A 23,832-nucleotide genomic window follows, 5' to 3' on the forward strand; every position below is an offset into this window, starting at 1 on the left:
GATGGGATGTAAATGTTGGGTTGAGTTGAGTGTGATGTGTGCCGGCTGCTTAGAGCCACTCGTGACCCATCAGTGATTCAGTGGCTGGCGGCCAGTAGAGTTATCTCCCACTCTCCCACCACTCATACCTACCTCACCTACACGCTTGCATTCTGAAAGGTTAGTTTTAACTAGTTAAAAATATAAAATAAATGTTTCATTCTGTAAACAAGAAGAGCGGAGCATTATCTTGTGTGAGGAGAGAGTGTGGCATTTTTTTTTTGGGTAATACCCAGAAGAGTACGAATACGCATGAAGGGAAGCATTCATTGAGATGTCTTTTTGTTTTTGTTTTGTGTTACATGTAGGTACACTGCCTTTGTGCTTCTAAGATTTATATAAGAGGTTACATTTTTTTTGACAACTCATAAGGCACCTGTGATCAAGAAATATTCCTACCTCGTCCTTGTAGGAGAGAGTAAGATATGAGGATGAAGGGTGTGGGAAGTACAGTAGTGGTGTATATGGGTGGGGCTGAGGGTCGCACCACTACTTATCTTCAGGAAATGATTCATCATCAGGGCTGCTCGACTCCTTTGAATGTACACATTTTTACTCACAGCGTTCCTAATTAAAACTAGACTATTTTAAAAAAAATGCTCAAAATACGTTTATTTTTGGGGAGGTTCTCCCGATTTTATTACGATAAAAACGTACGAGTCTCAAGCCTTAAAAGAAGTTGAATAGATCTCAGTAGTAGTAATAGTAGTACCATCGGCTCACAATCGAAGGGCCCGGGATCGATACTGAGGCGAGTGGAAACATTGGACATGTTTCCTTACACCTGTTGCTCCTTTTCACCCAACAGGAATTAGGTACTGTATATCGGTATCAGCCGACTTGTGAATCGTATCCTGGGAAGAGAGGACCAAAAGAACCCCAGTGAAAATAAGCTACATTGATTGTCTTTCTTGGGTTATCCTGGGGTAACTAACCCTCAGACTTAATAATTTGAATAAATTTCCCAAGAAGGATATAAACATTTAAATGTGTAATGGAATATGACAAGCAACCCATCATATGTGATGAAATATAACAGGGAATCCACCTTGTGTGACAGATTGTGACACAAGATTCATCCTGTGTGATGGTGTATGACAGGACACCCATCCCGTGTGATGGTGTATGACAGGACACCCAGCCCGTGTGATGGTGTATGACAGGACACCCATCCCGTGTGATGGTGTATGACAGGACACCCATCTCGTGTGGTGTATGACAGGACACCCATCGTGTGATGGTGTGTGACAGGACACCAATCCCGTGTGATGTATGACAGGACACCCATCCCGTGTGATGGTATATGACAGGACACCCATCCCGTGTGATGGTGTATGACAGGACACCCATCCCGTGTGATGGTGTATGACAGGACACCCATCCCATGTGATGGTGTATGACAGGACACCCATCCCGTGCGATGGTGTATGACAGGACACCCATCCCGTGTGATGGTGTATGACAGGACACCCATCCCGTGTGGTGTATGACAGGATACCCATTCCGTGTGATGGTGTATGACAGGACACCCATCCCGTGTGATGGTGTATGACAGGACACCCATCCCGTGTGTATGACAGGACACCCATCCCGTGTGTATGACAGGACACCCATCCCGTGTGATGGTGTATGACAGGACACCCATCCCGTGTGATGGTGTATGACAGGACACCCATCCCGTGTGGTGTATGACAGGACACCCATCCCGTGTGATGGTGTATGACAGGACACCCATCCCGTGTGATGGTGTATGACAGGACACCCATCCTGTGTGATGGTGTATGACAGGACACCCATCCCGTGTGATGGTGTATGACAGGACACCCATCCTGTGTGATGGTGTATGACAGGACACCCATCCCGTGATGGTGTATGACAGGACACCCATCCCGTGTGATGGTGTATGACAGGACACCCATCCCGTGTGGTGTATGACAGGACACCCATCCTGTGTGATGGTGTATGACAGGACACCCATCCCGTGTGATGGTGTATGACAGGACACCCATCCCGTGTGATGGTGTATGACAGGAAACCCATCCCGTGTGGTGTATGACAGGACACCCATCCTGTGTGATGGTGTATGACAGGACACCCATCCCGTGTGATGGTGTATGACAGGACACCCATCCCGTGTGATGGTGTATGACAGGAAACCCATCCCGTGTGATGGTGTATGACAGGACACCCATCCCGTGTGATGGTGTATGACAGGACACCCATCCTGTGTGATGGTGTATGACAGGACACCCATCCTGTGTGATGGTGTATGACAGGACACCCATCCTGTGTGATGGTGTATGACAGGACACCCATCCCGTGTGATGGTGTATGACAGGACACCCATCCTGTGTGATGGTGTATGACAGGACACCCATCCCGTGATGGTGTATGACAGGACACCCATCCCGTGTGATGGTGTATGACAGGACACCCATCCCGTGTGGTGTATGACAGGACACCCATCCTGTGTGATGGTGTATGACAGGACACCCATCCCGTGTGATGGTGTATGACAGGACACCCATCCCGTGTGATGGTGTATGACAGGAAACCCATCCCGTGTGGTGTATGACAGGACACCCATCCTGTGTGATGGTGTATGACAGGACACCCATCCCGTGTGATGGTGTATGACAGGACACCCATCCCGTGTGATGGTGTATGACAGGAAACCCATCCCGTGTGATGGTGTATGACAGGACACCCATCCCGTGTGATGGTGTATGACAGGACACCCATCCTGTGTGATGGTGTATGACAGGACACCCATCCTGTGTGATGGTGTATGACAGGACACCCATCCCGTGTGATGGTGTATGACAGGACACCCATCCCGTGTGATGGTGTATGACAGGACACCCATCCTGTGTGATGGTATATGACAGGACACCCATCCTGTGTGATGGTACATGACAGGACACCCATCCTGTGTGATGGTATATGACAGGACACCCATCCTGTGTGATGTAATATGGGAGGAAAACCGGATTTTGTAGCAGGATATGATAGGGAAACCCTCGTGTGTAATGGGATTGAAAGAAAAACTCGTGATGTTTAAGGAACAAAACTCCCGCGTGATGGACGTTTAATAGTCCTTGCACTAGTCTTGCAAGACATAAATCAGAGTACTCACACTGTCAAGTGTAACCAGTTTTGGTAATAAGCAATATTTAGACAATTACAGCAGCCTGGCAGACCACAGCCATAAACCCTGTCTAACCATCACAGCTTGAGACAAGGATCCCAATGGAAATTAGTCACTATTTTTTTTTTGGGGGGGGGGGAGGAGGGGTTATTCTGTTTAATCTACTCATATGCTGCTATGTATGATAATTTGTGTAACTGTATTTATGTGTACCTGTACCTGAATAAACTTAGACTACATTAAGTACTCTCATAAACATGTACAGTACATCAGTATTATAATTTACTGCCTTTTTAGAGCAAGAGCTGTTATTGAGGTCTATAGTATATATCTATTTGTTTATTTAAATTCACTTGCTCCTGGATGAGACTACTGAATGTTAAAATGGCAACATTTAAATGCTTCAGCTTAAATTATCGTGACTTCTCTTGGGCTATTTTCTTTACAACGTTAACGTTGTACTGTATCTGGAGTTAAAGAAGAGTTATTTATAACTGTGTCAAGGACTCTTGCTGGTGAACTGAGTGTTACTCTTATAGTCAAGGTCTTATTACGTCCAGCAAGTTGCACGTCAAGCCATTTCAGTAGTTCTTTTTCACTACAATGTATTAGCTATAAAAGAAACAAGTGTGCGATGTATCACTCTGGGTAATTTTCTTTTTACAGATTATATCTGATTAGCACATGGACATGGTTGTTTTCTGTCGACTGCATAAGAGGTTTATAGTAAACTTTCACGCCTCGCATCTCTGTTTTTATACCTTGTGCACAGCTAGTAAAGAGGACAGGACTTATATTAGGTCCTTAATCATCCTTAATGCATGACACAAGCCGACCTCTTTCACAGTCTCTCGGTATCTTACATGGCAGCTATAATAAAGTAATTTGACCATTAATTACTACATCTTTCAAATGGATGCCGTCAATAATTTACACGGGGTTAGTGTATTCTTAAACTCTTATATTTTTAAGGTTATCCCCAAAGTGGTCTGTATCTTAGTGGTTTCTTGATTGTTTTTTGTTTATAACTTGAGAACGCCTAATCCGACCGACTTCAAATATCCTACGCTATAGTAGCCTGTATGTAAGCAGGAAAAGGCTCGTGCAACTGGCTAGTGTTACACCATTCTCAATTTTGGGTTCCATGTGATAACTTGAGAAAGCCTTTCCATACTGGTGTATCCTAGGTTGGTATCGCATTATTTGTTCATGTAATACCTTCACAATTCCTATTGAAATTGCTTTAGTTGTAAATGGGTGATGCTTCTTATGAAAAGGATGTTCTGTAAGTTCAGGCTCTGTAGTTACAAATTTACTAATATACAGACGTAGTGAAAAACTAAAGTATTCTATTGCATGCAGATAACTAGAATGCTTCTTCTGGTCAGCTTAAACATTCAGCGCTGATGTGATTTGCTCAACGGAATGGACTCAAGTGTTTTTGGGCCGCATAGGTCCTAATTTGCAAATTTTATTAAACAAATTGTGGTATTCCCATTCAGTAACTAGAGAATGCCTCATTTGATCGACTTCAAATTTTTAACACTGACGCATCATATGAGGATGACAATCTACAGTTTTAGGCTATGTGGATGCAAATTTGTAGGGTCTGGTTGATCAGACCCTGACCCACCACGAGGCCTGGTCTCAGACCGGGCCGCGGGGGCGTTGACCCCCCGAAACCCTCTTCAGGTAATTCCAGGTAGTTAACATCATTTGAAATTATTGATTCTGTATGACTGGTGGGATGGGGAATGGAAGGTGTTCAGGGTCAATTCAGGGAACTGGAGCACAGATTCAATTCTCTAGATCAGGAGCCCCTCACCAGCGTCAAGGAACCCCCCTTAAGGGGCACCTTCTTGAAGGCAGCCGGGATTCTATTAGCAATTCCCATTGTGTGTGCTGGGAGGCAGTTGAACAGTTTTGGGCCCCTTACACTTATTGTGTTGTCTCATAGCGTACTTGTGGCGCCCCTGCTTTTCATTGGAGGGATGTTGCATCTGCTGAATCTTTTGCTTTCGTAGGGAGTAATTTTTGTGTGCAGATTTCAGACTAGTTCTTCTAGGATTTTCCAAGTGTATATTATCATGTATCTTTCTCGCCTGCGTTCCAGGGAGTATAAATCAAGGGACTTCAACCGTTCCCAGTAAGTTAGGTGCTTTATCGTACTTTTACGTGCCGTGGAAGTTCTTTGTATATTCTCCAGGTCTGCAGTTTCGCCTGCCTTGAAAGGGCCGTTATTGTATAGCAATATTCCAGCCTAGAGAGAACAAGTGATTTGAAGAGTCATCATGGGCTTGGTATCCCTAGTTCTGAAGGTTCTCATTATCCATGCTGTCATTTTCCTAGCAGATGTGGTAGATACATTGTTGTGATCTTTGAATGTGAGATTCTCTGACATCACTCTCAGGTCCTGCACATTACTTTTTCGCTGTATTGTGTGGTTAAAACTCCGATACAGTTTTAATTTCTTCGAGTTTTCCACAGAGGAGTAATTGAAATTTGTCTTCAATGAGCTTCATATTGTTTTCTGCGACCCATTTAAAGATTTGGTTGATGTCCATCAGACACTGCAAGTGTCTCGCAAATTCGGGTGTCATCCGCAAAGGAAGATACGGTGCTGTGACTTACATTTGTCAGTGTCAGGTATGAGAATGAGGAACAGGATGAGAAAGAGTATTGTGCCTTGTGGAACAGAGCTTTTCACTGTAGCCGCCTCTACCTTTACACTGTTAACTGTTACTCTTTGTGTTTTATTTGTTAGGAAGTTATTGATCCATCTACCAACTTTTCCTGTTATTCCTTTATCATGCATTTATGTGCTATGACACCATGATCGCACTTGTCGAAGGCTTTCGCAAAGTCTGTATATACTATATCTGCATTTTATTTGTCCTCCAGAGCATCCAAGACCATGTCATAGTGGTCCAGTAGTTGGGATAAGCAGGAGCGACCTGCTCTAAACCCATGCTGCCCTGGGTTATGCAACTGATGGGTATCTAAGTGGGTGGCGATCTTGCTTCTTAGACCCTTTCAAAGATTTTTATGATATGGGACGTTAGTGCTATTGGTCTGTAATTCTTTGCAACTGCTTTACTGCCACCTTTGTGGAGTGGGGCTGTGTCTGTTGTTTTTAGTGACTGTGGGATGACTCCTGTTTCCATGCTCCCTCTCCATAGAATACTTAGGCATGTGAAAGGGGCTTCTTGTAGTTCTTGATGAACACGGAGTTCCACGAGTCTGGGCCTGGGGCACAGTGCATGAGCATGTCATTTATTGCTTTTTCAAAGTCCTGTGGTGTATCACTGTAGGCAACAAGAGCATTTCACCCCTCCATGGAAGATGTGTTCATTTAATATCACATACCTGCAAGTCCCTCCCAAGAAGCTCATTGCTAGCAATCCCTTCCTTAAATCACTTGTTAAAGCAACTGCTAAAGAAGAAATTTCTCGCCTAGCTGGTAGTATTAAGTTATCACAAGTTATATGCACTGATGGATCTAAACAGGAGTCTTCTGGCAGGGCTGCATCTACTCTTGTTGCCACCTCCCTAGTTAAGAACCATAATAAATTTGTTGAGTTAGGCATAAGAATTAACAACTGAGCGTCTACACTGCAAACTGAATTGTTTGCAATCCTAATGACACTGAGCTTGACTATCATCATTGCTGATTCTATGTCATCATTGAAGGCTCTTGACTCATATAATGACTCCAACAACATGCTCATTGGAGAAGCCAGGTATAGATACTCAAAAATCAGGGACAAAGGAATTAATGTACAGTTGCTATGGATCCCATCACACATTGGATTACTCCTTCATGATAAAGTTGATATGTTAGCCAAGAAGAGTACCCAGAAGGAGAATGTAGAATATAACTTTGGTATAACTGTGTCTAGCATTAGGAATAATATTAGGAGAGAGGTAAATAATGAAAATAATTGTTATAGGAATGCAATTAGAAGCCTGAGTAGATCTATAACCCACTATGATAACATGAACGTAGATAAGTATGTTTATGGAGCAATGTGAACAGACTGATGTTGTAGTGGCCAGGCTTAGTCTTGGTTACAAGTACTGACTGATGTTGTATAGTGGCAATGCTAATTAGACTTGGCTACAAGTACTGACTGATGTTGTAGTGGCCAGACTTAGTCTTGGTTACAAGTACTGACTGATGTTGTATAGTGGCAATGCTAATTAGACTTGGCTACAAGTACTGACTGATGTTGTAGTGGCCAGACTTAGTCTTGGTTACAAGTACTTCTGGCAGTTTGGGAGACACACAGATGATGATCAGACTAAATGTAAATTATGTGATCAGGCATATGATCACTGTCTTGAACACTATGTGCTTAATTGTCCACTTATTGAGGAATACAGAGACAGACAGTATAATAACCTATGTGACATGTCAAGATATCTTATTAATGAAAATAAGATACAAGATATACTAAGCAAATTTCCTAAATTTGCTTGTAACAGATAAGTGAACTATAGATATGTAGATATAAATCCATATGTATTCCTATTAACCCTTTGGGGCCTAGTTCCTGGGCCTTTTGTGTATCCATATGCTCTCGCGCTACCATCCACAGGATGGATATGGGGTGCACAATAAACTAGCTACTTCGGTGGCAAAATCTAAAATCTGTGGTGTTAGGTTAATATCAGAAATTTTTGAATTAACCAAGGAGAAAGATTTATTTTTTTAGTGGGTTTTGCAGCCTTCAATTTTCTAATTTGATTAATATAATTTTTGGAGTATCATACTCTTCTGGACCACTAAAATCTTAGGTTATCAAGCTAATAAATTGAACAGACCTTTACAACATTTCAAACCTCACCATGTAAATCTTTTTTGCAATTCCCTTTAGCCGTTTAGATATTTTTTATCCAAAACCTATGAAAAATATTAAATATTAAGCTGAATTTTCAATACGATATTTATATATATTTTTTACAGTGCTATGGTCCACTATGCATCCTTTCACAGAATAATAACGTGAGTTTCAGTAAGATCAATATTGGTTTTCGGGATATAAATGGATGTACAAACCTCTGAAAATCAATCTTAGAGACACTGAACATTTTTTCTAAGTCCTATAACTCTACAGCAAGGCCAGGAGCTGAGAATCGACCCTTACAACCATAAATAGATGAGTGAGTAGGCATATACTGTATAAATATGCATACTTATGCACACAGTGGGACAGAGAACTGGCAGGGAAGCCAGTTAATGAGATGATGGAATATGTAGCAACAAAATGCAAGGAGGCTGAGGAGAGGTTTGTACCCAAGGGTAACAGGAATAATGAAAAAGCCAGGATGAGCCCATGGTTTACCCAAAGGTGCAGGGAGGCAAAAACCAAGTGTGCTAGGGAATGGAAGAAATATAGAAGGCAAAGGACCCAGGAGAATAAGGAGAGCAGTCGTAGAGCCAGAAACGAATATGCACAGATAAGAAGGGAGGCCCAAAGACAATATGAAAACGACAGAGCAGCAAAAGCCAAATCTGACCCGAAACTGTTGTACAGCCACATCAGGAGGAAAACAACAGTCAAGGACCAGGTAATCAGGCTAAGGAAGGAAGGAGGAGAGACAACAAGAAATGACCGTGAAGTATGTGAGGAACTCAACAAGAGATTCAAAGAAGTGGTCACAGAGGAGTCAGAAGGGGCTCCAGAAAGACGGAGAGGTGGGGCACACCACCATGTACTGGACACAGTGCACACAACCGAGGAAGAAGTGAAGAGGCTTCTGAGTGAGCTAGATACCTCAAAGGCAAAGGGGCCAGATAACATCTCCCCATGGGTATTGAGAGAGGGAGCAGAGGCACTATGTGTACCCCTAACAACAATATTCAATACATCTATCGAAACAGGGAGATTGCCTGAGGCATGGAAGACAGCAAATGTAGTCCCAATCTTTAAAAAAGGAGACAGACATGAAGCATTAAACTACAGACCAGTGTCACTGACATGTATAGTATGCAAGATCATGGAGAAGATTATCAGAAGAATGGTGGAACACCTAGAAAGGAATGATCTCATCACCAACAGCCAACATGGTTTCAGGGACGGGAAATCCTGTGTCACAAACCTACTGGAGTTCTATGACATGGTGACAGCAGTAAGACAAGAGAGAGAGGGGTGGGTGGATTGCATTTTCTTGGACTGCAAGAAGGCGTTTGACACAGTTCCACACAAGAGATTGGTGCAAAAACTGGAGGACCAAGCAGGGATAACAGGGAAGGTACTACAATGGATCAGGGAATACTTGTCAGGAAGACAGCAGCGAGTCATGGTACGTGGCGAGGTGTCAGAGTGGGCACCTGTGACCAGCGGGGTCCCACAGGGGTCAGTCCTAGGACCAGTGCTGTTTCTGGTATTTGTGAACGACATGACGGAAGGAATAGACTCTGAGGTGTCCCTGTTTGCGGATGACGTGAAGTTGATGAGAAGAATTCACTCGATCGAAGACCAGGCAGAACTACAAAGGGATCTGGACAGGCTGCAGACCTGGTCCAGCAATTGGCTCCTGGAGTTCAATCCCACCAAGTGCAAAGTCATGAAGATTGGGGAAGGGCAAAGAAGACCGCAGACGGAGTACAGTCTAGGGGGCCAGAGACTACAAACCTCACTCAAGGAAAAATATCTTGGGGTGAGTATAACACCAGGCACATCTCCTGAAGCGCACATCAACCAAATAACTGCTGCAGCATATGGGCGCCTAGCAAACCTCAGAACAGCATTCCGACCTCTTATTAAGGAATCATTCAGGACCCTGTACACCGTGTACGTTAGGCCCATATTGGAGTATGCGGCACCAGTTTGGAACCCACACCTAGCCAAGCACGTAAAGAAACTAGAGAAAGTGCATAGGTTTGCAACAAGACTAGTCCCAGAGCTAAGAGGTATGTCCTACGAGGAGAGGTTAAGGGAAATCAACCTGACGACACTGGAGGACAGGAGAGATAGGGGGGACATGATAACGACATACAAAATACTGAGAGGAATTGACAAGGTGGACAAAGACAGGATGTTCCAGAGATTGGACACAGTAACAAGGGGACACAGTTGGAAGTTGAAGACACAGATGAATCACAGGGATGTTAGGAAGTATTTCTTCAGCCACAGAGTAGTCAGGAAGTGGAATAGTTTGGGAAGCGATGTAGTGGAGGCAGGATCCATACATAGCTTTAAGCAGAGGTATGATAAAGCTCACGGCTCAGGGAGAGTGACCTAGTAGCGATCAGTGAAGAGGCGGGGCCAGGAGCTCGGACTCGACCCCCGCAACCTCAACTAGGTGAGTACAACTAGTTGAGTACGTATACCTATATGTATATATATACGTGCACTCATACATTATGCATAAGTTTACTACCCTTCGGTTCCTTGGATCAAACCTGATTACCTCATATTTTACTTTGGTTTTCCTTCAGGACGGTTTCCTTGACACTGGTGAAAGACTTTTGGTCCAAAGAAGTGAAGCTTCCCTTCCCTTCCCTTCCTTTGATCGAGCTTGATTACTTCCTCTTCCCAATGTATTGTAAGACCTTACCAGGTTTTGCACTTCCCCATGAATGCAATAATAATAATTTGTTCTTTATGTATTTTTTCTTTCCTGTTTAGTGAGTAGTGTCAGCCATTGAAGTGCTGGTGTGTGAGGATGAGGACGTGGGTGGTGGTGGCACTGACGGTGGCACTGACGGTGGCACCCTCTCTGGCCTTCCAGCCTCGACGCATCATGTTTGCTCGCTGCACAGCAGGTACCTCACTCTCCTGGTCTTTATCCTTAGGTTCAGCGCTTTTCATGAATATACCTTAAAATGTTTAGTCCTTCTGCAGTGTTTAGAGGAATTTCGTAATTATATGCTTTACTTTGCTGTTATTAACATCGTCTTTTGCTGAGTCTCTGGTCATTGTGGTGTTCAGGGCAATGAACTTACACACTCTTCTGCACTTTTTGTGGTTCAGGATTATCAATCTCTGCCCTTTTCAGGCTATTTTACAGTTTTCTCTTCAAGCATTCATTATTATTATTATTATAATCAAGGGGGAAGCGCTAAACCCGGAGGATTATACAGCGCCTGGGGGGGGGGGATGTGGAAGGCATTCAGGCTTAATTCGGGGAACTGGAGCACAGATCCAATTCCCTAAATCAAGAGCCCCTCACCAACATCAAGGAACCTTCCTTGAGGGGTTCAAGCATTCAGGATAGGTGGGAGCGTCATTGGATCGGGTTAGAGGATAACACGCTTTTATTAATCAAATTAGCCACTTCTTGGATGACTTTTTTTTTTTTTTTGTTGCCTTGTTTGGAAATAGTTCTTGTGTGACTACTTACTGGCCACACAAGACACACACTGAAGCCCCTTACTCCTCTTTGCAACTCCGTCAGGTCTTATTGACAGTCCCACATTTTTTTATTTTATCAAAGAACAAATAAAATTAATTTCTGGTCTCTTTTCACTTTGTTTTTTCAAAATGTTCAGTTTTCTATTTCCATTATTATTATTGTAATAAAAAAAAAGAAGCGCTAAATATTTTTATTAATATTATAATCAAAACCAAGCGCTAAACCACAAGGGTATTAAAAGAGGATAACATCAAAGCTGCTTTCATAGACAACCTGGAAGCTTTCTACAACAGATGGGAACATAAAAAGTCTGGGCTGAATGGTACTGCCCTTGATACTGGCCATGTAGTCAGAAACTGTAAGGCTGGAGATGAAGTCCTGGTAGTCAGTAAATGTGGGGCTGATAGTGCTGTCCTGGGAGACAGTAATGGTGAAGCTGGAGGTGCTGTCCTGGGAGACAGTAATGGTGAAGCTGGAGGTGCTGTCCTGGGAGACAGTAATGGTGAAGCTGGAGGTGCTGTCCTGGGAGACAGTAATGGTGAAGCTGGAGGTGCTGTCCTGGGAGACAGTAATGGTGAGGCTGGAGATTTTGTCCAGGTAGTCGGGAATTATACGCAGGAAGGAATACATATAAATGACCTCATAGGGGACAGGAGCCGTAGTGGGGAAACAAGTGTAGTCAAAGATAAGATAAAACCAATATTGCAAACTAGAAATACCACAGGAAATAGCAAAAAGAGGACTCCACTAGCTATAGTGAGGATATATTACCAAAAACAACTGGTGGGAGCTCCATTGTTGGTGCTAGGGAGGATAGGAATAAGACAGGGAAACATGCACCAACAGGGAATACAGTCACAGAAACCCAAGGCAAAAGGAAACCAAGCCTGTGCACATACTATGCACTTCGTATCTGCAGACATGGGAAATCTGGAAAAACAGACGGGACGTGCAACTATGACCACCCTAGAAAATGCCATGCCCATATGACAACAGAAAAATGCAAACTCCCTTCCTGTAAGCTTTTTCACCCTGAACTGTGTACCTCTTCAGTACAGGAAAGACTGTGCTATAACTTAAATTGCCAGGCACACCATCTAAAGGGTACAAAAAGATACAAAACATCCAGGCCATGGGAAAACATGGGTAGCCACAGCCACTCAAGAGGGAGAGGTTTTTTAGTGCCAGGAAGGAAAAAAAAATGACAGGAAATGGCAGAAATCGTACACCAAATCCAGTCATTCCTGGAGTGGAACCACAGTCGATGGCCTCCACTCCAAACCAACAGATACAGATACTAATCCCGGAAAAAAAATCCCTCCCCAGTACCAACAATACCACCAGTCCGATGACATTCTTCTTTGTAAATATACAGGGTCTAAAGCCAGCAACAAACAACAAAATACCTTTCATCCGTGGACTGCTTGCAGAGGCAAAGGCAATGTTCGCGGCTTTCACTGAGACCCACATAAAGGATCACTTGGACAACAAAATATGGATCCCAGGTTACAACCTATACAGATGTGACAGAGTGAACAGGCAAAAGGTTGGGGGGGGTTGGCCTGTACATTGCAGAGTCACTTGTTTGCACAGAACTGCTAAATGCCTCAAATGTAGTGGAAGTTTTAGCAGTTAAGGTCGAGAACCAAAACCTAGTCATTGTGGTAGTCTACAAGCCTCCGGATGCAACATCCCAGCAATTCCAGGAACAGCTGTTAAAAATTGACCACTGTCTGGAAAATCTTCCAGCTCCTGCACCCAACATCTTGCTCCTGGGGGATTTCAACTTAAGGCACCTAAAATGGAGGAATATAGCAAATAATATTGTTGCAGTAATAACACCAGGAGGCAGCTCTGATGAAAACTCACACTCACACGAGCTTTTAAATCTCTGCACAAAATTCAATTTAAACCAGCAAATAATAGAGCCTACTAGACTGGAGAATACACTAGACCTCATCTTCACTAACAATGATGATCTGATAAGAAATGTCACCATATCAAAAACAATATACAGTACTCAGATCACAACATAATTGAGGTTCAGACATGTATGCGTGGAGCCCCAGACCGACATAATGAGACTAGTCACGAGGGAGCATTCACCAAATTCAACTTCAATAATAAAAACATAAAGTGGGACCAAGTAAACCAAGTCCTAACCAATATAAGCTGGGAAGATATACTAAGCAACACAGACCCCAACGTATGCCTAGAACAGATTAACTTGGTGGCACTCGATGTATGCACAAGGCTTATTCCTCTAAGAAAAAGGAGTAGATGTAAAATAGAAAGAGACAGGCGCTCCCTTTACAGGCGACGGAAAAGAATAACAGTCAATATATCTGAAATGCGTAGGGAGACACTGGTCAGAGAAATAGCAAGCATCGAACTCAAGCTAAAGGAATCTTATAGGAGTCAGGAATCGCGGGAAGAACTAAAAGCCATAAATGAAATCGAAAGAAACCCAAAGTATTTCTTCTCCTATGCCAAATCAAAGTCGAGAACAACATCCAGTATTGGGCCCCTACTTAAACAAGATGGGTCCTACACAGATGACAGCAAGGAAATGAGTGAGCTACTCAAGTCCCAATATGACTCAGTTTTTAGCAAGCCGCTAACCAGACTGAGAGTCGAAGATCAAAATGAATTTTTTATGAGAGAGCCACAAAATTTGGTTAACACAAGCCTATCCGATGTTATCCTGACGCCAAATGACTTCGAACAGGCGATAAATGACATGCCCATGCACTCTGCCCCAGGGCCAGACTCATGGAACTCCGTGTTCATCAAGAACTGCAAGAAGCCCCTATCACGAGCCTTTTCCATCCTATGGAGAGGGAGCATGGACACGGGGGTCGTCCCACAGTTACTAAAAACAACAGACATAGCCCCACTCCACAAAGGGGGCAGTAAAGCAACAGCAAAGAACTACAGACCGATAGCACTAACATCCCATATCATAAAAATCTTTGAAAGGGTCCTAAGAAGCAAGATCACCACCCATCTAGAAACCCATCAGTTACACAACCCAGGGCAACATGGGTTTAGAACAGGTCGCTCCTGTCTGTCTCAACTATTGGATCACTACGACAAGGTCCTAAATGCACTAGAAGATAAAAAGAATGCAGATGTAATATATACAGACTTTGCAAAAGCCTTCGACAAGTGTGACCATGGCGTAATAGCGCACAAAATGCGTGCTAAAGGGATAACAGGAAAAGTCGGTCGATGGATCTATAATTTCCTCACTAACAGAACACAGAGAGCAGTCGTCAACAGAGTAAAGTCCGAGGCAGCTACGGTGAAAAGCTCTGTTTCACAAGGCACAGTACTCGCTCCCATCTTGTTCCTCATCCTCATATATGACATAGACAAGGATGTCAGCCACAGCACCGTGTCTTCCTTTGCAGATGACACCCGAATCTGCATGACAGTGTCTTCCATTGCAGACACTGCAAGGCTTCAGGCGGACATCAACCGAATCTTTCAGTGGGCTGCAGAAAACAATATAAAGTTCAACGATGAGAAATTTCAATTACTCAGATATGGTAAACACGAGGAAATTAAATCTTCATCAGAGTACAAAACAAATTCTGGCCACAAAATAGAGTGAAACACCAACGTCAAAGACCTGGTAGTGAATGTCGGAGGATCTCACCTTCAAGGACCATAACATTGTATCAATCGCATCTGCTAGAAAAATGACAGGATGGATAATGAGAACCTTCAAAACTAGGGAGGCCAAGCCCATGACGACACTCTTCAGGTCACTTGTTCTATCTAGGCTGGAATATTGCTGCACACTAACAGCACCTTTCAAGGCAGGTGAAATTGCTGACCTAGAAAATGTACAGAGAACCTTCACGGCGCGCATAACTGAGATAAAGCACCTCAATTACTGGGAGTGCTTGAGGTTCCTGAACCTGTATTCCCTGGAATGCAGGTGGGAGAGATACATGATTATATACACCTGGAAAATCCTAGAGGGACTAGTACCGAACTTGCACACGAAAATCACTCACTACGAAAGCAGAAGACTTGGCAGACGATGCAACATCTCCCCAATGAAAAGCAGGGGTGTCACTAGCACGTTAAGAGACCATACAATAAGTGTCAGGGGCCCGAGACTGTTCAACTGCCTCCCAGCATACATAAGGGGGATTATCAACAGACCCCTGGCAGTCTTCAAGCTGGCACTGGACAAGCACCTAAAGTCGGTTCCTGACCAGCCGGGCTGTGGCTCGTACGTTGGTTTGCGTGCAGCAACAGCCTGGTTGATCAGGCTCTGATCCACCAGGAGGCCTGGTCACAGACCGGGCCGCGGGGGCGTTGACCCCCGGAACTCTCTCCAAGTAAACAAACTCATCAAATTTCTATTAAGACTCACTTTTTGACCCAAATTGACTTATGCCACCTTTAACTCTCCTTGTAAATGCATGATGATCTTACTCTTCCCACTACTTTACGGATAGCCTCCCACAGTTAGTTTAATATGCTTATTATGCACTCTGTACCCATCCTGCGAGCTTCCCACAGCCTTGTAAGTTTGGTACATTTTGTGTACACAGTACTGTATAATATCGTATAATTTTTTGTGTATAAAATCATGCTGACTTATTTTTTTTACTGCACTGTACATATAAAACACATTGGTCACTGGATTTGATCTTTTTTTTTTTTTGTTAGAAGAGAAGATGCCCCGGGCAGTGTTCATGACGTGTGCCAACCGTCGTGGTGTGTGTGAGGTGAGGGTAGGCAATACCCATAATCTGCAAGCAGTCTTTTTATCAGGTCTGTAATTACACATACTTTTTATTACTTCTGGAGCTTCCCCTTCTTGTGTAACTCTCGTTTGATTATTTGTGAATAACCTATCAAAGAATGTAATTAAGCCTTCCATCAGACCCCTCCCACTGTTTAGATATGTAAAAATTTAAAGTCATCTAAAACCCTATCACAGAGTCCATTAAGTGTAATCAGAGTATCTCCCTCAACTGTGATTATAACTTTTATATTAAGCGGAAAGTGCTAAATCCGTAGGGGGTCATACTGCATATGGGTAATACAAGGTCTAATAATGTAATATATTTAGGGAAAACACTGAACCCATAGGGTTGTTACAGTGCCTGGGTACTGAGCAGTAATGAGGTCTGAGCTAAGGAAGTGGAGGGTAACTCCAATTCCCTATATGTATCAAGAACCCTTCAGCATTAAAGTAACCTTAAAGGGATGAATTATCACATTAGGCATTCTCTTTTCTCACAAATTACCACATATGATGGTCTACAGACACGAATGCGACTGATGTGGACTCATACGTTCGCTGGAACTCGTGGTTCGAGGTGCCACTGCCGGGACAGGAGCGGAATGCCTGTGATGGCAGCCTACGCTGCCCAGTCATCAAAGGTCACGTTACACGTTTCACCTACTCCCTTGACATCCAGGATTTCTGGCCTAGGGTAAGCACATTCCAGGAGGAAGCAAGGCCTCCATAATCCTTTTGCCTCTGCTTCCTTCTCTCTATTCTTACACATATGTCAGGCCCATTTTTAAGCATGCAGCACTGGCAAGGAACCCACACATAAAAAAACATGTTAAGAAACTGAAGAAATTGCAGAAGTATGCAACAAGACTAGGTCCAGACAAAGGGTATGAGCTATGAAGAGAGTTTAATGGAACTGAATCTAATGACACTGGATGAAAGAAACACCAAGGAAGACACAATAAAAACATAAAATACTGAGGAATTCATTGGGCAAATAGGGACAGGCTGTTGGAAAGGCAGGAAACAGGTACTCGAGAGAGTTGCTGGTTGAGTCACAGGGATGTTACGAAGTATTTCTTCAGCACTGGATAGTCAGGAAGTGACAAAGGAATGTTGGAAGAAGATTCCATGAATAGTACAGTATTATGAACAGGTACAACAACATGATCAGGTTAAGCACTAAACACAGAGTCATACAACATTTCAAGGAGGGACGTTTGAAGGACGGGGTAGTGAGGGGCAGGAGTGTGCAAAAATAGGGTTCAGCGAGGGTAGAGAAGAGCACGAGCAAAATCTTTATCAAAGTTGGAGCAATTGGCGAGTGCCTGTTAAAAAGTCGGAGAGAGTCTGCATCAAAAGTGGAACTTTCAGTGAAGAGGTTGATTAGTGTGTGTTGGGGTGGCAAAGGCAGGTATGAAAGAGCCCACGAGTCTGTATATTAGTGTATTTTGCTGCCTCCATAGTAAATTTATCATTTCCTGATCATTTTATTTAATTTCTATCTTAATATTAAGCCCAGTATTGGGCAGTTTTGTATATTGAAGATATTTATCACTTAAATAGTAAATCTTCTTTTTTGTACTCTCATCTCTATCTCTCTTTTAATAATAATACATGACCCTTGTAGGTTTAGCACTTCTTTTTGATAATAATAATAATAATACACAATTAAAATTTACCATTCAGCAACTTGTGTCTAGTGTAAGTAGTCTGTAAGCATTACCATTAATTTTGCCTGAAATACTCATGCATGCTAGTGGCTTTCTTTGTGCTTAACAATATTTTATTACATGTAAACTACACATTGTATGCTATGCAAAGAAAATAAAAATTTTGAATTGAATGTAACATTGTAACATTTCTATTTATAAAATCTAGATGGGTCTATGAAAGATGAGGTGAATCATAGAATTGATGAGGGAAAAAGAGTGAGTGGTGCACTTAGGAGTCTGTGGAGACAAAGAACTTTGTCCTTGGAGGCAAAGAGGGGAATGTACGAGAGTATAGTTTTACCAACGCTCTTATATGGGTGTGAAGCATGGGTGATGAATGTTGCAGCGAGGAGAAGGCTGGAGGCAGTGGAGATGTCATGTCTGAGGGCAATGTGTGGTGTGAATATAATGCAGAGAATTCGTAGTTTGGAAGTTAGGAGGAGGTGCGGGATTACCAAAACTGTTGTCCAGAGGGCTGAGGAAGGGTTGTTGAGGTGGTTCGGACATGTAGAGAGAATGGAGCGAAACAGAATGACTTCAAGAGTGTATCAGTCTGTAGTGGAAGGAAGGCGGGGTAGGGGTCGGCCTAGGAAGGGTTGGAGTGAGGGGGTAAAGGAGGTTTTGTGTGCGAGGGGCTTGGACTTCCAGCAGGCATGCGTGAGCGTGTTTGATAGGAGTGAATGGAGACAAATGGTTTTTAATACTTGACGTGCTGTTGGAGTGTGAGCAAAGTAACATTTATGAAGGGATTCAGGGAAACCGGCAGGCCGGACTTGAGTCCTGGAGATGGGAAGTACAGTGCCTGCACTCTGAAGGAGGGGTGTTAATGTTGCAGTTTAAAAACTGTAGTGTAAAGCACCCTTCTGGCAAGACAGTGATGGAGCGAATGATGGTGAAAGTTTTTCTTTTTCGGGCCACCCTGCCTTGGTGGGAATCGGCCAGTGTGATAATAATAATAATAATAATAATAAAATAGGTAATGCATGTATGTACTGTAGTAAGAGGAGAATACAGGAGGCCATCCACATTCGCGAGGGTTAGGGGATCAAGAACCTTGCAAATCTTGAAAGTTTGTGAATGTTTGGTGCATAAATATGATGTAGGGAAATATAATAATACTGTACTATAGCATTTGCAAATGTTTTGATGTGCAAATATATTTTAGGGAAATATAATAATAGCATTTACTTAGCCTAACATTACTGCTTCCTTAACCTATTGAATCATGAACAATCATAAAACACACGAAGACATCATAAAAAATTCTTCATTATTTGTTATGGTTTAATAACAAATAATGAACTGGGCATTCGCGAATGTTCAAAGCTCACGAAAGTGGAGGGCTAGCTGTATGTAAGTATAAAAGGTATGGTACAATGGGTAACAGAGCAGTTTGTTAGATTATACATTTAGGTGGATAAAAGGTTAAACTTCTGTATTTATTATACATACTTTAAGATTAATGTAGGGAGGTACCACCTCTAGTTGCAACAAGAGGAAGGTGGAGTAAAAGGAGAATAGTCAGTTTGTAAAATAGAAGTGAGTGAATTAATGAAGGGGACTAAGAGGTATGAGAAACTGTTGGGAGTAAGGTGGGCTAGAGTGAGAGACATAAAAAGGTCAAGCTGGTATGGTGTGGGTTAAAGAATGCAATGCTAATATGTCTAGCAGAGATGTATGGTTATATGAGGGTGGTTGCACGAGGGAGGAAGAAAGATGGTGGAATGAAGAGGTATATTGGATGGCAAGGAAGAAAACTGTAAAGTATAAAGTTTTTTAATAAGAAAAATATTGTAATGTGTGTGTGATATAGTACATCACACACATTACATGATATATATGACACACGATATACATCATACACACCTGGAGGGGAGGGAGTAAGGAAGAAGTGAATGTGTTCGGATATTTGGGAGTAGACTTGTCAGTGGATGGGTTTATGAAGAACGAGGTTAACCATAGAATTAATGAAGAAAAAAAGGTAAGTGGTGCATTGAGGTATCTGTGCAGACAAGAAACTTTATCCATGGAGGCAAAGAAGGGAATGTATGAAAGTATAGTGGTACCAACACTCTTATATGGGTGTGAAGCATGGGTTGCAAATGCTGCAGCAAGGAGGAAGCTGGAGGCAGGAGAGATACCATGTTTAAGGGCAATGTATGGTGTAAATATTATGCAGAGAATTCATAGTGTGGAAATTAGAAGAGGTGTGGGGTTACTAAAAATATTATTCAGAGGGCTGAAGAGAGGTTGTTGATGTGGTTTGGTCATTTAGAGAGGATGGAACAAAATATGATGACTTTGTGGGTGTATAAATCTGTAGTGGAGGGAAGGAGGGGTAGGGGTCATCCTAGGAAAGGATGGAGGGAGAGGGTAAAAGAAGTTTTGTGTGCAAGAGGCTTGGACACAGCAGACACATGTGAGCATGTTAGATGGAGTGGAGATGAATGGTTTTGGGGACTTGACAAGCTGTTGGAGTGTGAGAAGGGTAGTATTTTGTGAAGGATTCAGGGGAAACTGATTAGTAGGATTTGAGTCCTGGAAGTGGAAAGTACAATGCCTGCACTTTAAAGGAGGGGTTTGGAGTGACATCTGAACTGTCGTATCTGAGCGCTTCTGCAAAGACTGATTATGTGTGAAGTGAAGGACAGTAAGTGGAGCCAGTATGAGAATGGGGAAGTTATTGTCAACAGATTTTGCTAGGATACTGTTTAGGAGATAAAGTAAGCCTTAATACACCCTCTCTTCACTTAGCGATGTACATGCTTGTTTACCGACGCCTCAGACTTACGATGGGCTCTCTGACCAGCATTCATACATAAATAATGTATATTAGAGCTGATTTCCTCTGTTCTGTTTACTTAAGTATACAGTACACTACTGTATAAACATTTAAAAATATACCAGAAATGTTATAAATGGTGCATTGGTGACATTAAGACAATATCAAGGATGGTTGACACAAACTCACTACCATTATAGTATGCTCCTCACTTACTGATGAATTCGTTTAACGACGTGGTCTCAGGAACGAAACTCCGTCTCTAAGTGAGAAGAGGCTATATAGTCAAGTAGTGCCTAGGATTTGTCAGTAAACAGTGACAGTGGTAGGATGTTAGATGGAGATATTTGAGATGGAAATTTATCTTAAAAATGTTGGATTTACCATACAAAGAAACTGCAAATCTCACTTAAGCAATTAAGACACATAATAAATTTGCCCTTTAATAACTTGTGCACACTGAAAACTTTGGTTTCTCTCTCTCGGTATGTCTACAGAGTTTATTTATTGTACAGGACTTTAGTATACTGGATAGATTTATATAAATAATTGCAGTAATATAATTTCTCATTCTCTCCCAATCTCATTCACTATCTTGTGGCTTCTCTAATGGTACTTGTTTGTACTGGTAGGATGAATACCCTGTGATATGGACACTGAGTGACAGGAACACCGATGAATCGCTTGTGTGCTTCAAATTCAAGATCAATATTGTGTAGAGCAGCAGCTGCCACCTCAGCACCGCCTGGTTGTCTGCATGATAGCCATCCTGCCAGTGCTGGTCTTGACCTCACTTGCTTAAATTTAAAGCCATTACCTCTTAAACGTCGTAAGACAACAAGATAAAAAAAGTAAATGAGATAGGGTTAGAATATTATGTGAAGAAATCATTATTATTACATTCATAAAGAAATGATAAACCCATTGGTGTCATAGTGCCTGGGGAACAGGAGGTAATTTAGTTTGATTCAAGGAAGGGTAGCTCCAATTCCTTGGATTAAGAGCCCTTTCCTAGCCAAGGCCTCCTTTCCCTGTAGGGTTGTTCAAAATACTATACTATATGGCATATAACAGGGTGCTAATCCCACAGGAGTCATACAGTGCCTGGAGGAATGGGAGACATTTAAGTTCAATCCAAGGAAGGGGAGGGTAGGTCTATTTCCATAGAGCAAGAAATAGATTGTCTGGCTAGGCATAAAGCCAATTGAAACTTCATGTATATATTATACAGAATAGTAATTATGTTTAACTCTTATGGTACCAGTGACATATTCTATGCTGCATTATAGTATTATCCTTTACACAGCTACTAGGCTATCTCAACTTTCACCTGACAAACTGATATTACTGAAATAGGTATCAATCTTATCTCTTTTGTATTCAGAGTAAAGTTTTGCATAGGTACAGTTTTGTACCTTAAACATTCCTAACTCCCATTGTTCAATATAAGAAAATGATTTAGTTTGGGTTTCTCTCCAGTTTTTTTCTTAAATGCAGTAAATCTGTATGATTTAGATACAAATTTTAAAGAAAGTTTGCCTATAGGTTGCATTTGGGTCATTTAGGCAAGATTTTACCTGTACACTAACAAAAATACTTTCATCCTAAAATAGGAGTTAAAATAAGCAGTGTATTTACACAACTGTACATACATATGTTGTGTATCTTTATATGTTTATGCTTCTAGACTGTTGTATTCTGAGCACCTCTGCAAAAACAGTGATAATGTGCGAGTGTGGTGAAAGTGTTGAATGATGATGAAAGTATTTTCTTTTTGGGGATTTTCTTTCTTTTTTGGGTCACCCTGCCTCGGTGGGAGACGGCCGACTTGTTGAAAAAAAAAAAAAAAAAAAAACATACATCTTTTGGTGCATGTACAGTGATGTACAGTATATAATTTAAAAATTTTGTATGAAGTAATGTTTTATGAAAATGTAGAATGTATCTTTTTATAGTAAAATTGAATTAAGACAAAACTTTCAATATCCTTAACATCTTTGTGAAATGGCTTTTATTTGTTTTAATTTAGTTTTGTTGTTTATGTATACTGAATAACATATATTTAATAGTAGAAGATTCAACCAGCATCAGTGAGTAGAGGTAAGCTATGAAATGGTGTTCCATGTTTAAGCATGAGTGTGCTCTGGAAATGGTCAACATAGACAAAGTAAAAAGAACATAATTTAAAAGCAGCCTAATTATTATTAGTCACTGGGAAGTGCCTAACCTGTAGGGTCATATCACCTAAAGAAATGAGGCAATGAGGTTCAATCCAAGGAAAGGGGAGAACAGGTCCAATTCCTTGGATTAATAGCCCCCTCATAGGGATCAACCCCTTAAGAGAGGCTCAATGATGCTGGTGAGGGGTTCCTGATCTAAGGAATTAGACCAATAACCCAATTCCTTGAATCAAGCCTGAATGCCTTGCATTCTCCCATGAATATAATAATAATAATGATTAATACTCTCCCATGAATATAATAATAATGCTCAATGGGACTGTGGCACCTTCCTTGATGGGTAAAGCTTTCACATTATTAAATTCACAGCAAAGTTCTAAAATCACAGGAATGGGAACTAATCAAATTTAAACCAAGGAAGGGAAGGGTAACTCATTTCCCTAGATCAAGAGTCATATCATTCCACTTCCCCTCCAAGAGATGATCTTCCATAACTTGTATAATTATTACTACATTGATGAGGAAGTATTAATTAAATCTTTATGGGGTCATACAATGCCAAGGAAATGCGAGACATTTAGGACTAAAAGGACAGAGGGCTCCATCTCCTCGCATCAGTAACCCTTAACCAGCTTACTGCATTATTTTATAGAAAGTATACAAACTTTTTTATGATATAGCAACTAAGCTGGCTGTAAACAAGATCATATGCTATATTTTATTGTACTACTACAGTATTTTGTAATGCACCAGCCGTCCCCCACCAAGGTAGCATGACCCGAAAAAGGAGGAAGCATTTTCAGTCATTCATAGAACTGCTGTCATGCCAGATTTGTGTTGAC

At 41.9% G+C, this 23,832-nt stretch overlaps 1 protein-coding gene across 1 annotated transcript; it reads left to right on the forward strand.

The window, feature by feature from the left end:
• On the forward strand, positions 1-22,786 carry LOC128695461 (uncharacterized). The gene is made up of 5 exons (XM_053786102.1): positions 1-159; positions 10,822-10,958; positions 16,238-16,342; positions 16,841-17,010; positions 21,443-22,786. Exons 2-5 carry the CDS (start codon positions 10,859-10,861, stop codon positions 21,527-21,529), a joined length of 462 nt encoding a protein of 153 aa, XP_053642077.1. The 5' UTR covers positions 1-159; positions 10,822-10,858; the 3' UTR covers positions 21,530-22,786.
• The last annotated feature ends 1,046 nt before the right edge of the window (positions 22,787-23,832 follow it).

Source organism: Cherax quadricarinatus, chromosome 50 (assembly GCF_038502225.1).
Source record: "Cherax quadricarinatus isolate ZL_2023a chromosome 50, ASM3850222v1, whole genome shotgun sequence".
Taxonomy (NCBI): Eukaryota; Metazoa; Arthropoda; class Malacostraca; order Decapoda; family Parastacidae; genus Cherax; species Cherax quadricarinatus.